This window comes from Rhinatrema bivittatum, chromosome 4, assembly GCF_901001135.1.
Source record: "Rhinatrema bivittatum chromosome 4, aRhiBiv1.1, whole genome shotgun sequence".
Lineage (NCBI taxonomy): Eukaryota > Metazoa > Chordata > Amphibia > Gymnophiona > Rhinatrematidae > Rhinatrema > Rhinatrema bivittatum.
In genome coordinates, this window is record NC_042618.1 from 117,599,174 (window position 1) to 117,614,742 (window position 15,569).

The following is a 15,569-nucleotide window of genomic DNA, read 5'->3' on the forward strand; positions in this document are numbered from 1 at the left end:
ACTTAAGGAGGAGCTAGTACTCAGGCCCGGATGGGGCTGGCCCTGGGCTTGATCCCCCAGGGCCTCCTCGCACTGGATGCACAGGGCGTCGGCCTCTTCGTGTTGTGCAGCTCTGATGTGGCATGCTGGGCAGAGGCCCTATACCTTGAGCTCCTATTCCGGTGGTGCCATGGATTTAGGTGCGCAAAATCTACTGTGCGTCGAATATGTGCGTGTGGATGGATGTGTGCGCTGGTGTGCACCCAAGTCGTAGTTATGCACTCGGTCCAGTAAGCGTGAGTTGCGCGCGTAACTTGTGCATAGAGAACTTGCGCGCGTAACGTTGTGCGCACGGATCGAGATGGCGGGCAGAGCGGCGAACAGGGCCAAAATACAACAGCGACCACGCGGACAATATGGCCACCACCTTGGAGGGTCTCCACGTGGGAGGGCCCTTGGATCTAACCAGGGTCTAGCCCTGCTAGGGCACATCAACCCGGTGGCACTGGTCCCGGCCGGTGACCCGTGCGACTCCTCGAGCTTCGGAGACTGGAGTCTTTAAGCAAGATTTCTACCTTACCTCGTCTCGGCGCTTCCCGGTTTCGTTCCGGGCGGTCTCCGGCTGCGGGGGGGGGAGGGCAAATACCTTCATCGCCGCGCTCGAGGTTGCACCCGCTGCCTCTCAGCCGCGCCCGAAAATGGGGGCTAGGTCCCTGCCGAGGGTCGGCTGCCAGACCAAGGCTCACCTCCGAGGGACCACGGAAATCACCTCGGGAATTCTCAACTGGGGGAGGGACCCGAGGGTGTCACCGCAGGAGCGCGGGGCTCGCTGTTGAGGTAAGATTTCTTCTTATTTTGGGTTTTCTCTGTTGAATTTCACTCAAACGCTGTGAGAGCATGCAGGTAGTCCCTAACTGCTATGGAGATGGAAAATACTGAAGAGCTGCACTTCCTGCAGGGGTATATGTACTAGGGCTGACGTCAGATTGAAATCTGATCCGTCTCCAACTGCTATCAGGAGTACACTATACCCATTGGTCCTGAGTCCATCTGCTACACGCTAGGAAAGTATTTGTTAATCTATAAAGTATGATTGAGGTTGTTAAAATTTGATTTTAACTGTGTTGACAATGTGCATATAATCACTTCCAGACACACTGTACAGGTAATCACTTCCAGACACACTGTACAGGTAAAGAAATGACTCGACCTGCTGAGAATGTTTAATTTAAAGCGGGTGCTAGTAAGAACATTTTTGGTGCGATATCATCATCTGAAATTTAATCAAATTTAAAAGTTTTATTTAATATATTTTTTGTTTTTCTTGGGCTCCCATTATAAATCTTTTTGCTTATTTACAAAAATCATGTAAAAGTAATTAGGAATAGATTTTTTACCTCTCTCTATTGTAAGTAAGCAATTTAAGAGTCTTCACACTTGGTTGCATTTTTTCGGACTCCTTGTTTATTGTAACCTTTATGTTTCATGCTTGATTGAGTTATATTGTGGGCACTGCATTTGAAATTTTTATTTACCCTTTGAGTTGATCTGCAAGTGGAATTACAAAAGCACTCTTGATCCCAGCCTATCGTGAATTCATTCTCAGAATATGTTTCAAAGATAATATCTGGACACATGGATGTTACTGACAGACGAATCCCCCTGATGAAGCAGTCACAGTGAAAAACTGACCTCTGCAAATGCAGTGTGTGTGAAAACCACACACTGCATTTGTAAATGGTAACAATATATTTTATTGGCTGTGTGTGCCTGGCGTGATAGATGTATGTGTGGGTTGTTTTTTTTAAAGTACTTGTAAATGTAGGGCTGGGAAGGTTTGTGTATTACGTTTTGTTAAAATTTGATATAGAAAAATTGTAAAATTGTTTGGGTTAAAAGGTCTTTGTTAAATAATAAAAGTAACACAATATTGTTAGATTTTTTGATTCCCTTCTATTGTTTTGGTCTTTGTATACTTTCATTTTATATCAGGAGAGAAAATGAATGAAGATGGTGAAATATCCTAATGAACCACTCTACCTCCATAGCAAATAAGGGTGCTGCTATGTTGGCTATCAGAAATCTGTGCTAGCCCCATCCTGATACAACTACAACAAGAATACAGTATAACTGAAAATCTATGCTAACCTCAGGAGACAAACAAAAAGCAAGGCTGTAATGAGATACAATAACTAAATACTGCTAAAAAGAATGAAAAGTGGAACACAACAAAAGGATCAGCAGAGAAAAGCGAACTTAATGATGTGAATTCTTACATTGCTATTCTGAGGACTGTGCAGAGGACTGCTGCTTTAAATCAGACCAAATAAATTGCAAAAGCTTGGTGACAAAATAAATGCACACTATTCAGAAAATATAAGAGCTGTATTTCATAAAGTCAGGGATGGGCCAAAAAAAACTATAATAAGGATCATGATCAATCTCTGTACCTACTCTGGAATGCAACTGTGAGAACTGTTTAAAGGGCTACAACCCTAGAAAGTCACAAGCTTTACATTTTTCTAGAATGTATGAATGTGATACATGATCATGATTCAGTACATGTAGTCCAATGATAAATACATTATGATGTGATCCAAGGTAACCATTTTTGGTCCATATCTATATTAGGCTCAGACAGTAGTGCAGGTAACATGTTTATATTACACTTGCTTGATTAATATTCAAGTCTGGTATAAACAATAACTTGTACCAAACAACTAAAAATACTGTTTCAGTAATATAACTGATTTATATTCATGTTTGTGAAGATGCATATGTGGAAAATCTCTAAGTATCTACAGAGAAAACCACAGCATTTGTAATCATAACCCCACAAAATTGTGTCTTCTCTTCAGTCGTGACTAAACGATTATATTTATAAAATTTGACACCTTTCACAAACCTTCATGCTGCACGCTTTCATTTTTGACCAAGGAAAGCATGCAGCAAAAGGATTTGTGAAAGGTGTCGGATTTATAAATATAATCACTTAGTCGTGATTGAAGAGAAGATCAAATTTTGTGAGGTTATAATTACAAATGGTGTAGCTTTCTCTGTAGATATTTGCCAAGATGTTCCATGTATGATGTCCTTTCACAAACATGAATATAAATCAATTATATTATTGAAACAGTAATTTCTAGAGGTATTTGGTGCTTATTTTTACTTACTATTGAATACACCATTACTAGCTAGTTGGAATTTTTTATTTTTTTTTTGGTTGTGCAGAAACAATATTTACAATGCTTTTATTGATCAAAGCTTCAGTTAGAATATTGCTGTCATGCAACAGTTCACTCTGCTCTAATGCCAAGGAAATAAGATAGAGACAAGCCGCTTCCCGGGAAGTGATCACCATTTGGCAGAATTTATTGCACATAAGAACACATAACACCTAATATATCTACCCTATAAGAAAAAAAAAAAAAACACAGAAGGAGAAACAGGCTAATTATACTTAATCTATGTAATAAATCACAATAGTGCTCCATGTGTTGCAATGTTGACATCAAGGGCATTCACAGCCTTACATCAATTTTAAAGGTTAAGTAGATGAACTAGGGGGTAAATAAAAGTGACAGCTGAGGAGGATGAAAATGTTTCAACAGCATATAACATTTCTCTCTTGTAGCTGAGTCCCAAACCCTGTGATCCACACACATGCATGATTCTAAAATGAAAGTTAAATGCACTACATTATTACCAAACGGGCCACATTAAAATTCCCATGTCACCAAGGTTACATAAGGCCTGCATACCAAGTTCATCGTGCAAACTGCTACTGCCTACGGCAGATGCATTGTCATGTGATGCTTCTAAGAGGACACTCCCATTTCTCACCAGCAAGGAGGCGCTAGCGCTGAGCACTGCAGCCTGGGAAGGGGGGCGGGACTGGACTTTGACCTGGGATGTGGACTGCTGGCCCTGCTGACCGTCTTGAAGGCTACGAAAAAACATGGATTGTGGAAAATTACAGGGAAGAAGTGAACATAAGCAATACCAAAGACATGAAAAAATAATTAAGTAAAAAAGAAAGGACGCAATAAGATGCTGTTTTAAACATATAGGTTGATGCACTGTGGTAGAAGAGATGAGGTTACATATTCTGAGAAAGGAACTTAGAATCAAGAACATGACTGGCTCTCTTATTCAAACATTTTATTACTTGTCAGAATATTAAGGCTTCATTTTGACTTCAATCACACATTACTTTGGACCCAATTTTCATTCACTCTAAAGCATAATACAGACGATAGCAGAGCTGCTTACCTGTAACAGTTGTTCTCCAAGGACAGTAGGAATACAATCCTCACACATGGGTGACATCATTGATGGAGACCAGCACAGAAAACCTATGTCAAAGTTTCTAGAACCTTGCCTGAGCTTGCCTAGCATGCATTATACCACACATCCATGTGAGGTCCCTTCAGTCTTATAACATAGAATTGAGGAACGAAAACTGAAAATAAGAACCCATGAAGTAGAAACCCAAATCCGCAGGGTGGCAGGCGGGTTTCGTGAGGACTGCCATCCTACTGTCCTCTGAGAACACTTGTTATAGGTAAGCAACTCTGCTTTCTCTGAGGACAAGCAGGATGGCAGTTCTCACACATGGGTGAATCTCCAGCTACAGGTTGCCCTGCCCCCCCAACATAAAAGGGGACCAACAAAATATCAAACAAATACCAGCAGGCACAAAAACAACCAGTTTTATTGGAAATATGGGATGGGGGTAGCCTGAACAGAAAGAATGGGTCCTAGGCAGAAACATAGTTGGGTTCTACACCTCAAATAAGTTCCAAAGAACAGATTGGCCAAACCGACTGTCACCATCTCTTTCCAAACAGTAATGAGATGTAAATGAGTGGATGGAACTCCACAACGCAGCTCTGCAGATCTCCTCCATTGGAACTAGTCGCAAGTAGGCTACCATGGCTCTGACAGAGTGAACCTTGACATGGCCCCAAAGATGCAATCCCACCTGGGCATAATAGGAGATGCAGTATGCTAGCCAACGGGAAAGTGTCAGCTTGGCAACAACAATCCCCAACCTATTCTAATCAAACGAAACAAATGTTGGGTAGACTTGTCTATGGGCTTCGGTCTGCTCCAGATAGAAGGCTAGGCTCTTTTGCAGTCCAAATTGTGCAGGGCTCGTTCACCTTGGTGCAAATGGGGTCTGGGAAAAAATGTTGGCAGGACAATGGACTGGTTAAGATGGAAGTTCAACACTACCTAAGGCAGGAACTTAGGGTGCATACACAAGGCCGCCCTATCAAGAAAAATGTTGTGAAGGTGGGTAAGTCACTAAGGCCTGGCGTTCACTAACCTTGCAAGCTGAGCACCAACAAAGATATGACCTTCCAGTTCCAGTACTTCAGGTCACAGGAGCCCAGAGGCCCAAAGGGAGCTTTAACCAGCTGAGCTAAAACCAAACTGAGGTCCCAAGACACAGCGGGAGGCCTTAAGGGAGGCTTCAATTGAAGCAGACCCTGCATGAATCAAACAACTATAGGCTACACAGAGATGGCCTTACCTTCTACATCATCATGATATTCGCCAATCACACTGAGGTGAACTTTAATGGAGTTAGTTTTCAGACCAGTCTCTGAAAGGTGAAGATAATCAAGCAGTTTTTGTGTGGAGCAGGAGAAAGGATCTAGGGCCTTCTGCTCAAATCACATTGAAAACCTCCTCCACTTCAGTGCATATGCTTTCTAACAGAAGATGTTCTAGAAGGCATGAGGACCCAAGACATACCCTCAGATTGAGCGGTTGTAGGATCAGCCTCTCAACATCCAGGCTTGAGTGACAGGGCCTGAAGGTTGGGGTGCCGCAACCTGCCTCTATCCTGAGAAATGAGATCTAGGGAAATCCCCAGTCTACTCTGCTTCCTGATGGACATCTCCCAGAGGAGCGGAAACCAGACCTGTCTCGGCCTATGAGGATCGAGTTTCCTTTGTTCTCTCGAAGCCTCAACAATTTCCTTGACACCAGTGAATATGGAGGATTCACATACAAGAGGCCCTCACCCAAATGACAGGCAAAGGCATCCAAGGCTGATTTGTTGTGTGACCTGTATAGGTACAGAAACGAGGAACCTTCCTGTTCCAAAGCCCACAAACAGATCCACCGCCAGGCGGAAGATCAGATTCTCTACCCCTTGGTTCAGAGAAGGGGTCTGAAGAAATGACCAATCTGGCCAATAGATGGCCAGATAGATGGCTATGAGCACCAGGCTACCATGGCTCTGACAGAGTGAACCTTGACATGGCCCCAAAGATGCAATCCCACCTGGGCATAATAGGAGATGACCAATCTGGCCAATAGATGGCCAGATAGATGGCTATGAGCACCATCCACATACAGCCAGTCCCCTTTTTGCAACAAGGGGATCATGGTGAATAGGGAAACCATCCTAAAGGCTAAATTTTCAAAGCCCAGCGTGCACAAAAACCAGGAGATATGCACATGGCCGGGCCAAGCGCATTTTCAAAAGGGCCCAAGCTACGTGTGTATCTCCTGGTATGTGTGGAAGTACTGTGTCTTCGAAAAGGGGCGAGAAGAGGGCAGGGTGGGGAGCTGTCCTGGTGAAGCACATGCCGGCAGCTGGCCAGCGTATGGAACTTACTCCTGCTCGGAGGAGCAGGTAAGTAAAAAAAAAAAAAAAAATTAAAATAGGAAAGTTAGGATAGGTTTAGGGGTCGGGAGGAGAGGAGAAAAGGGAGGAAGGATAGGTAGGGGAATAAGGAACTAGGCAAAGGCCCAATCACGTTGTGGCATGTGGTTTAAAAAATCTCCCCCCACACACAGTACAATACAAAATCGAGCGCGCTACCGTACGGTCTTGTATTTTATAAAATGGCATGGCGACCCACGCATGTTATAAAATCTGCACATCTTCAAATCTATCCTTAAGCTTTTCCTGTTTGAAAAACTTATTCAGGTCTTATTCAGGCTCCTCCTGTTTTCTTTGGAATCGGGAAGAACCAGAGTAGAATTCCTGCTCTTTTTGCCCTGATGGAACGGGCTCGACCGCTCTAACCATTAAGAGGAAGGACAGTTCCGCAAGGCGTACTTCCTGATGTACTACTGGCCCCCAATAGGGGCTTGAGGGGCAATTTGGCAGGGTACTCAAAAGATTTAATTTGTAGCCTCCGAAGACGATGAACAGGACCCCACTGGTGTGAGGTTACACTGGGCCACTGGTTTGCATAGAACCGCAGCCTCCCCCCAACCGGGTGGGGGGGATGTCCATTGCCTGTGGGATGGCAGACTCAGCTATGGTCCCTGTGATGCAGTCAAAACCCTGTCCCAGGAGTTTACTGGGATGTCATCTGGGACTTTGGGGCCTTTCTGCTCCCTGAGTCGGCCCAGAGGGGCCTGCTGCTGACAAATGGGTTGAGGCAGAAGATAGACTTCCTCTAGCCAGACCTCGAAGACCTCCTAGCAGGGGAAGATGGGTCCTGGGTGCCGGTGGAGAGTTGAAGTGTTGCATGGTGCTCCATCATCTGAGACACTGAGCCCTTCTCTTTATCTCAGAAGAAATTCTCTCCATTACATGGCACGTCAGCAAGCTGCTCCTGCACTTCCTGACAGAGATCGGACACCCTCAGCCAGGCAAGTCTGCAGGTACCAATTCCAGCTGCAGAGATCCTCGATGCAGTTTCAAAAACATCATAGGTCCTTATGCACCAGCGATTGGAGAGAGTGTCCTGCTGTTGAGGCAACTACTCAGCCATGTCCTGCACCTGCTTCTAGATGTTACTCCTGGGGGAATTCTGCGGAACAAAATTAAAAATTCTGCAACCAAAAATTGAAAATTATGTGCACACATTTTCTAAATTCTGCAAAATTCTGCACATTTATTTTTCAAAATAACACAATATGTTTTGCAAATTATTCTGCATTTCAGTGCAATGAGTGTCCCTGGCAACTTGGCTCATCTGCCAGCAGTGTCAATTGCTGCTGCTGGCAGATGAGCCAAGCTGGCAGGGACTGCTGCAGTTGTTGCTAACCTCTCCACCTGAGTATCCATACCAGGGCCCCTTCACTGCATGGGCTCTGATGCAACTGCACCTCCACCTCTGAGGCGTGGAAGTGGCTTCTCTAATGGTTGCATCATGCACTGCCATATGGGAGACTTGGGATGAATCCCCAACATGCTCACTGTCTCTTACATGATATCAGACATATGCTTTCTCTCACATGCCATCTGTCACACACATGTTCTGTCTCCCCACATACAACTCACACACACACACATACTCCCCCACCGCCCACATACAGACTTCCCAGGTAGACACCTGGGTCTCTTCCTTAGCCTCTCTTTCCCCCTCCCCCCTTCCTTCTCTTTCCCCCTTCTGTCCCTCTTCTCCTCCTTTCTTTTCCCCCTCTCTCTATTTTCGATTGTTGGGTCCTGGTTTTTAGCACAGTACAGCTTGCTAACCGTGAGCTGCCGGTGCCATGCTGTGCTGCGATGCCCCTATTCTCTGTGTACCACCTGACTTCGCTGTCCCGGATTGGCCGCTGACCGTGCGCAGCATGCTTCCGTTTGTTTTTTTTTTAAATCTTTTTCCGGCATGGAAGGAAATCGCGAGGCAACGGCAATGCATGTGAGGAAGGGCAGCGAGGGAGGAAATCTGCACGGTGGCGATGAAATCTAAGAAATCTGCGAGGTGAGGGAGGAAATCTGCGTAAATTCTGTATTCCGCAGTAGCGCAGAATTCTCCCAGGAGTAAGATGTCCCACATATACTGACTCATACAGAGCTGGAAAGTGATAAGCATGATGCCCTAAAATCTTTCCTCTCAAGAGCATCCATGGCCCTCTGATCCTTCCCTGGTGGCACTGAGGAATGGGTTAGAGTGCGTTTGGTCTTTTAGAGAATGGATTTGGCCATCACAGATTGGTGTGGTAGCTGATGCTTGTCAAATCAGAGAGTCTTCTAGATGAGATACAACATGACTGGCTTCCTACGATGGAGGAACTTAGAGTGGGATGTTCCCACATCCACATCAGCAGCTCCACAAGGATCTCATGCACTGGGAATGCCACGTTCAAGGATATCCAGTATCTTGCATCTGGTATCCTCCTCAGTTTATAACTGGCAAATCCTGTGAAGGAGAGGTCTTCTGAAGGAGACAAATCTGAGGGGAGACCATCTGACATGTCATCAGAGACACTGGAGTCATCATCCCCACAGGGGTCATAGGGATCCTAGTCCTCACTGCCTGAAGTTGGGGATGGGGCCCTAGGTACTCAGTCACCGGCCAGCAGTATGGGTAAAGAGTCAACTGGCTGTGAGGGCTTGGTCCCTGGTGTTGTTCCGGTCCCCCAAGAACTTCCTCCTATGAGGAACTGTGAACCAGTTCCTGATCGGCTGGTGGCCCAACCAATGTCCCACTGGGTGTCAATGCCATCCTGGGAACTGACACAGGCTGCATCAGTAACACTCAGATGATCGCATGCATAGATATCAGCAGCCGTTCAAGGCTGGACAGTGCCACAGCCCCAGTGCCATCAGTGCCCTGATGCCAAAGCTCCACACCACCCTATCCATGGCCATCTGCACTCTTCTCTCCAGCTCCTCCTCGAAGAGCGCTAATGCCAAGATCAACTGGGACCCAGATGGTATAGTCACATCCTCTTCGGAACTAAGAGAAGGATTAGTGGCAGGTATCAGAGCCAACTGAGCCTGTCATATACCCCGGTTTTCAATAGAGACATGGCTTTCCTCACCACGGTAGAGCTTTGGGGGCATCACAGCCAAAGCTGGTGCATCTCTGTGCCCAGCCACGTGCATTGACAGCGACCGATACCTCCTTGGCTTCCCTTGGTGCTCAGATTGGTCCATTTCCGGTGCTGAGGCAAAAGATGAACCCAATATCTTCAACCTGGGGGAGGCAGATGATTGCCTGTCTCCAGCATCCCTGGCAGTCACCGACACTGACGGAATCCATGATCCTGCCGATATCGATGGCTTGGTGTCCACTTAGGTAGCTCCTCAATACCGATGTTGATGGACCAGGCTTCTCCAACCCACAGAATTATTCCATCCTAACGAGCCAGATCTTACGCCCTTTTGGGGTCTTCTGGGCACACTTGCTGCAATCTTAGACATTTGTAATGCCTCCAGGGAGAAGATAATCAATATGGAGGATAATCAATCATGGGGTTCCGAGATAGACAGTCTTCAAACTCGATGGCGGAGGCCTACAATGGCTGCAGGCACTGAAGGCACTGCCAGGGGAGTAATGACAGTGAAAGAAAACTTACCTTAAATGCTGAAAAACCTGGCTAAAGACACTTAGTGGATAACTTGGAGGACCCCATCAACACAGTGAGAAGATTTAACAAGTAAAAGAAGAAAACTTCAAATAAGTTTAAAAGAGAGAGACTCAACTGCCACGACACTAGGCTCCGTTGGGGGGGGGGGAGACTGAGGAAACACTGCGTGGATACAAGGTATCAGGCATGCTGGGCATGCTCAGAGAGACTCAGACAAAGTGCTAGAAACTTTAACATAAGTTTTCCGTGCTAGGATCCATCTGCTAATGTCACCCATGTGTGAGGGCTGCCATCCTGCTTGTCCTTTGAGAAAAAGCTTTTTGTTTTTCTTCATTTGGTTTATGGAAAATATTGAATAAGATCTTATATTTTCTAAAATAGCACCTTTACACACTTTGCAGATTACAGCACTACTTAAAATTGCGGAAGAGTTAATATTGTGGGATCCACGATTTCTCATAAATCACATTAGGGCTTTATCTATCAACTAATTTCCACCAGGCACCACAGATCACCCGTCTTTTTGCACCAATTTGAAGTCCATTTCTCAGTTTAGATAGGGCCCTATGAAGAATCCTATTTTTAAATTTCTGAAGATAGTGCACGATAATTAGGTATTCATTGTTTGAATCAAAATGTGTTGCTCCTCTTGAAATGAGTACCAAAACGAAGAACACCAGAACGCAATTTATTTTCTGATTGTCACTATATATAGTGGTCCTCTTAAAAATAGGATTTTTTTTATAGTATAATTTAATGGCTATGACTAAGTTGAATTACCACGGGGGGGCCTAAAACTTCAGTTTCTTAAAAAATGAACATCTGTATAGAGGACCACATTTATACAAGAGTCTTAATGGTAGGAAAAATAAAAGGATCAGAATTATCAATATCTCCAGTTAATTTACAGTAATTTGACTAGAGCAATTGGATAACATATCCAACTTGATGGGAAATATTGACCTGAAAAGCTTATTGACCTGACAGTAAATCATGTTACCACTGCTGATAAACCAAATGCCTATAGAAGATGGACATCCAATACTGTAACTGGAAGAATTATAAAAATATTAATAAGCTAGGAAAAGCCTTACTTAAAAAATTGAAAATATAATTTCTAAGTAAAGCTTAAACCTTATGCATTCTATATAAGCTGCTTAGCAATGCCCTGCAACCCTTAGGCCAGTTTTAAAAGGATTTCTCACATTGTCTGCCTATAGAACACCTTAGTCTGATTCACTCAGTAGAATGTTCTTGGTGGCTAGCAGACTATCCTTTTAGGTGCTGTATTATTTAAATGTATAAGTTGCAGATAAAGCAAAAATATCAGAAAAATCCAAATCATATTATTCAAATTTTTCAATTTATAACATGTATTTCAAAACCTGAAATTAAAATATATATTGTCATAATTGAACTATTTCATACATTCTCTTTTATCTTATTTTTGCATGTAGAATATTTGTATAAAACTACTGATTTAATTCCATATGCTGTTTCCCTTAATTTCAAATCACGATTCACCACTGACAATTCTATATGGTCCTCCCTTATTGCATGCAAGGCTCCTAATGTGATCTTGGATATGCAATTATTGCAACAACTGAATGTCTAGGAGCAAGCGGATAGTACAGAATAAAGTTTAATTTCTAACTTGGACTCCTATTTTTTTGGACTGTAGTATCTCGGGAAGAACAGCTTACAGTCCCTAATGCCAGGGTGTGGCTTGTATTGTTCTAAGATCTTCACCCTTCTTGATCAGCTCAGAGAAGAGGAAGGCAGATATCTATGTTGTTCTTATAGGAAGAAAGGCATAAGGAAAGAAACTGGTGAAAAAGTGAAAGCTCACAAATGGAAACACCAAGAAGTGTTCAGACATGGCCCCTTCCTTTTTGAGCTAACTGATAATAATCACAGACCTGCTGGCTGCCCTGTGCTGAAGGGATCAAGTCATTGGTAACCAAATGAGCGAGCATGGGACTTGGACTCTGGAATACATTTCTAGGGAATAAAATGTTAAGAGGAGACTGGAGGTAAAAAAACAAAAACACAAAGATAAATGGATAAAGCCATTCAAAAGTCATATGCCCACTGGGTAAAGATAAAAAGATTTAAATGTGAGCTAAAAACATGGCTATTCAAAAATGCTTATCTAACTTAAAAACTTCAGAATGGAGAGAGATACAACAACAAGAAAGACAAGAGATACTAACTGAAGCATGAGGAATAAACTTGAGAGAGAATGTAAGAATCAATATACTGTACCAATTAAAAATGTGAAATATTTTATTTTATTGTACGTATTCCTCACCTATGTCCCAAATCTTTAGTCAAATATATTGGAACATTTCTTTTGATAGATGTTAATGCCTGTGATGAATACTATTTCTGTAACCTGTCATTATTTGTCAATTTATAGCTATGAATGTTATTTTTGTAACCGTTGTGATCTATACATGCAACGATGGTATATAAAATATCTAAATAAATATATACATACCATAGAGCAAATACAGCTGATAGTGTATTTTGTAGTGTTGTTCTTCTTCTACTGAGCCAAAACGAGAAGCGTGAGAGAACAGTGGTGGGGGCAGAGGAGATGAGGGAGGTGAAAAGCAAACAAATCAAGAATTGTATGCTTATGTAAAGATTGGAAATGCCAAGGAAAAATGTGTGGCCTAATGGTTAGAGCAAAGGGATGCAAATCCAGGAAAACCAGGCTTCAAATTCTGCTTCTCCCACCAACACTTCTTGTTATCCTAAGCAAGTCAATTTATCTCCTGGTGCCTAAGATACCCACTTAGATTACTGGTATATGCTCTCCGGGTCAGGGAATTGTTGTTTCTGAATTCTAAAAATGTTGAAGGTTGATTTCTTACTTGGAAAAGGTGAGTAAAAATTCAAATTTCCATTTCCCTTTCTCATCAGGACCTGGCAAACTGAATTCAGAAATGATTTGCTAAGGAGATCACTCATATTATATCACTTAGAAGGATAAGAGGACTGAAAGGAACAGCTTGTAAAAACAAACTTGTCACCATTCCCCACCTGCTTAAAACTGTCCTATTTAGACCTCATAAGCTGAAAACAGATTTATTTTAATTTTCCCCAAAGTTCTTTATTTCTCCATTTATATTTGGAGCTAACTGATCCAGTCTCCATTCCACTCTTCTGTTTTAAGAGTCAGGAACTGAGTTAGCCTGAGAATGAGGCATCAAAAAGTCCATTTTTTATGGCTTTCCAACATTTTCACCATTTTTTTCCTCAGCCTTGGCATTTGACTATGTGCCCATAAAGCAGGATGAATTCAAATATATCATCTTGGGCTGGAATAAGAAACAGAAAAATTGTCTATGCACTGTGAATCCCAAAGAACTGCAGCATAGTAACATGGCAATAATTTTAAAGTGTACTACTGATTTCATAATGGGCATTTTAGATACCTGAATATAAAGACTGAATAACAAAGTATCTTAGGAGTAAACAGTAATCTATGTGATTACTAAATGCAGTTAAAGCACATTCTTCATAGAAGTAGAAAAACTTAAATATTTAAAACATTATGCTAATCACAATAGGCATACTTGATGCACCAGAATTTCCATTCATGCAAGCTATAAACTTTAATATAATTAGGGTCCTTTGTTTTTAGTTATTTTATATTTCCCAATATTTATTATAATGAACAAAAATGGAAGAAAATCAATGTGAAAGACAACTCATTTCCCCCACTGATTTTCTCCCATTTGTGTTCATTATAATAAACTGAGAAATTCCTGTAATAAATAAAACTGAAAACAAAGGTCCCCAAATACAAAGTATTAAAGAAAATTAAAAGCTATTATAGCACATAATACAGCTATATACAAAATGTGACCTACCTACCCTTTAGTTAATCTGATTAAAAATGTCTTTTTTTTTTTTTTTTAACTGGAGAAATTAAGAGAAAACAAAGTTGCAAAGTTGGAATGAGTATTCTCTGTGGACAATAGGATCATCAGCTACACAAGTGGGTGACATCTGACAGCGCCAAATGCAGAAAATCTAATTTCAGTGCAGCCGTCACTGCACAGGCCCCTCAGTCATTTAAAAATGTATAATCCAGCTCCAAATGGGGAGGTGGGAAGGTATGTCTGGTCAATTATCCTGCTGTCTATGGAGAATATCTGTTACAGGTAAGTAACTTAGTTTTCGCCATTGACAAGCAAGAAGGATCAGCCACACTAGTGGGGAATGTCAAGCTAAAGGTTGGTTTCAAACAAAAAAAAGGGGGAAAATAACCAAATTGTCAGATGGAAGCTCATTTTTGTATGAAGCCCCTTTTCATTTTTTTTCTTGGGAAGACAACCCTCAAAAAATAAAAATGGACCCTCTGGGGAGAGATATGGATCTTAATCTTCAAAGAAATTTTAAAGGACAGACTGACCAAACCTATTGTCACATGAGGAGACAATAGTCAAACAATAATGGAATGTAAATATGTGGACAGACATCACAGCTTTGAAAATCTCAATAGAAGCTGATCTTAGATGGGCACCCCAGGCAGTCATGCTCTGAGGTTATGAACCTCGGATAAAATAGTGTGGTTGCCATGTTAGTCCACTTGAATTCAGGAAAAAAAGTTAAGAAATAACATTTTTAAAAAGTGTAAAGTGATGTGTTTTTATTGGATTGACAATACATTTCTTGACTCTCAGGAGCTAATTTTATTCTGTCCTGAGAAAGGGAGCATCTATAAAATGGTGTTACCTTATATATTTTTTGAACAAAAGATGCCATTACCAGAAAATAAGTGAATCATAGAAAGCATTCCAATGATAGTGTGAAGGGGGGGAGGTTTGATGAGGGATCAGATGACAGGCAGATCAATTGTATGGTCCATAAAAAGATAAGAAACCTAGCTCTTTGCTGAGTTCTCGACTATCAGTTCTCCAAAGGGTCAGATAATTTTAAGTGCAAATCTTATGTTCCTGAATTGTTTTAAATTTTCCTTTAATTATCCTTATAAGGTCACCGATGTCAAAAATTACTCCCACAGAGGTATCACCTTGGTCTTCTCTGTGATGGCATATCTTGTGCCTGTGTGAATGGACTCTTGCTTTTAATGTCTGGCCTGTCTCACTAATATAGCATGCTTGACATGTTTTCCACCAAATACCACGTATTGCATAACCTTTGCCTCCCCCATTACAGCAGCAACCAGAAATCTGACGAACATGCAACATACCATTTTAATGAGCATTCAAAACAGAATTAAACATAATTAATAGTTGGTGTGCTAGGCATTAGCTTGCAAA

General features: G+C 42.2%; 1 protein-coding gene across 9 annotated transcripts in view; it reads right to left on the bottom strand.

Moving 5' to 3' along the window:
• PCNX1 (pecanex 1) overlaps nucleotides 1-15,569 on the bottom strand; it is a 380,420-nt gene that overhangs the window by 220,135 nt on the left and 144,716 nt on the right. For 7 of the 9 annotated variants that reach the window (XR_003856303.1, XM_029598749.1, XM_029598753.1 and 4 more), the window contains one exon: nucleotides 3,741-3,925. The exons of the other annotated variants lie outside the window; for them this stretch is intronic. Coding sequence is in view for 6 of the 7 variants with exons in the window: in XM_029598749.1 (XP_029454609.1) it covers nucleotides 3,741-3,925 (185 nt within the window). In the remaining variant the exon portion in view is untranslated. The remainder of the gene's footprint in view (nucleotides 1-3,740; nucleotides 3,926-15,569) is intronic. 9 annotated transcript variants of the gene reach the window in all.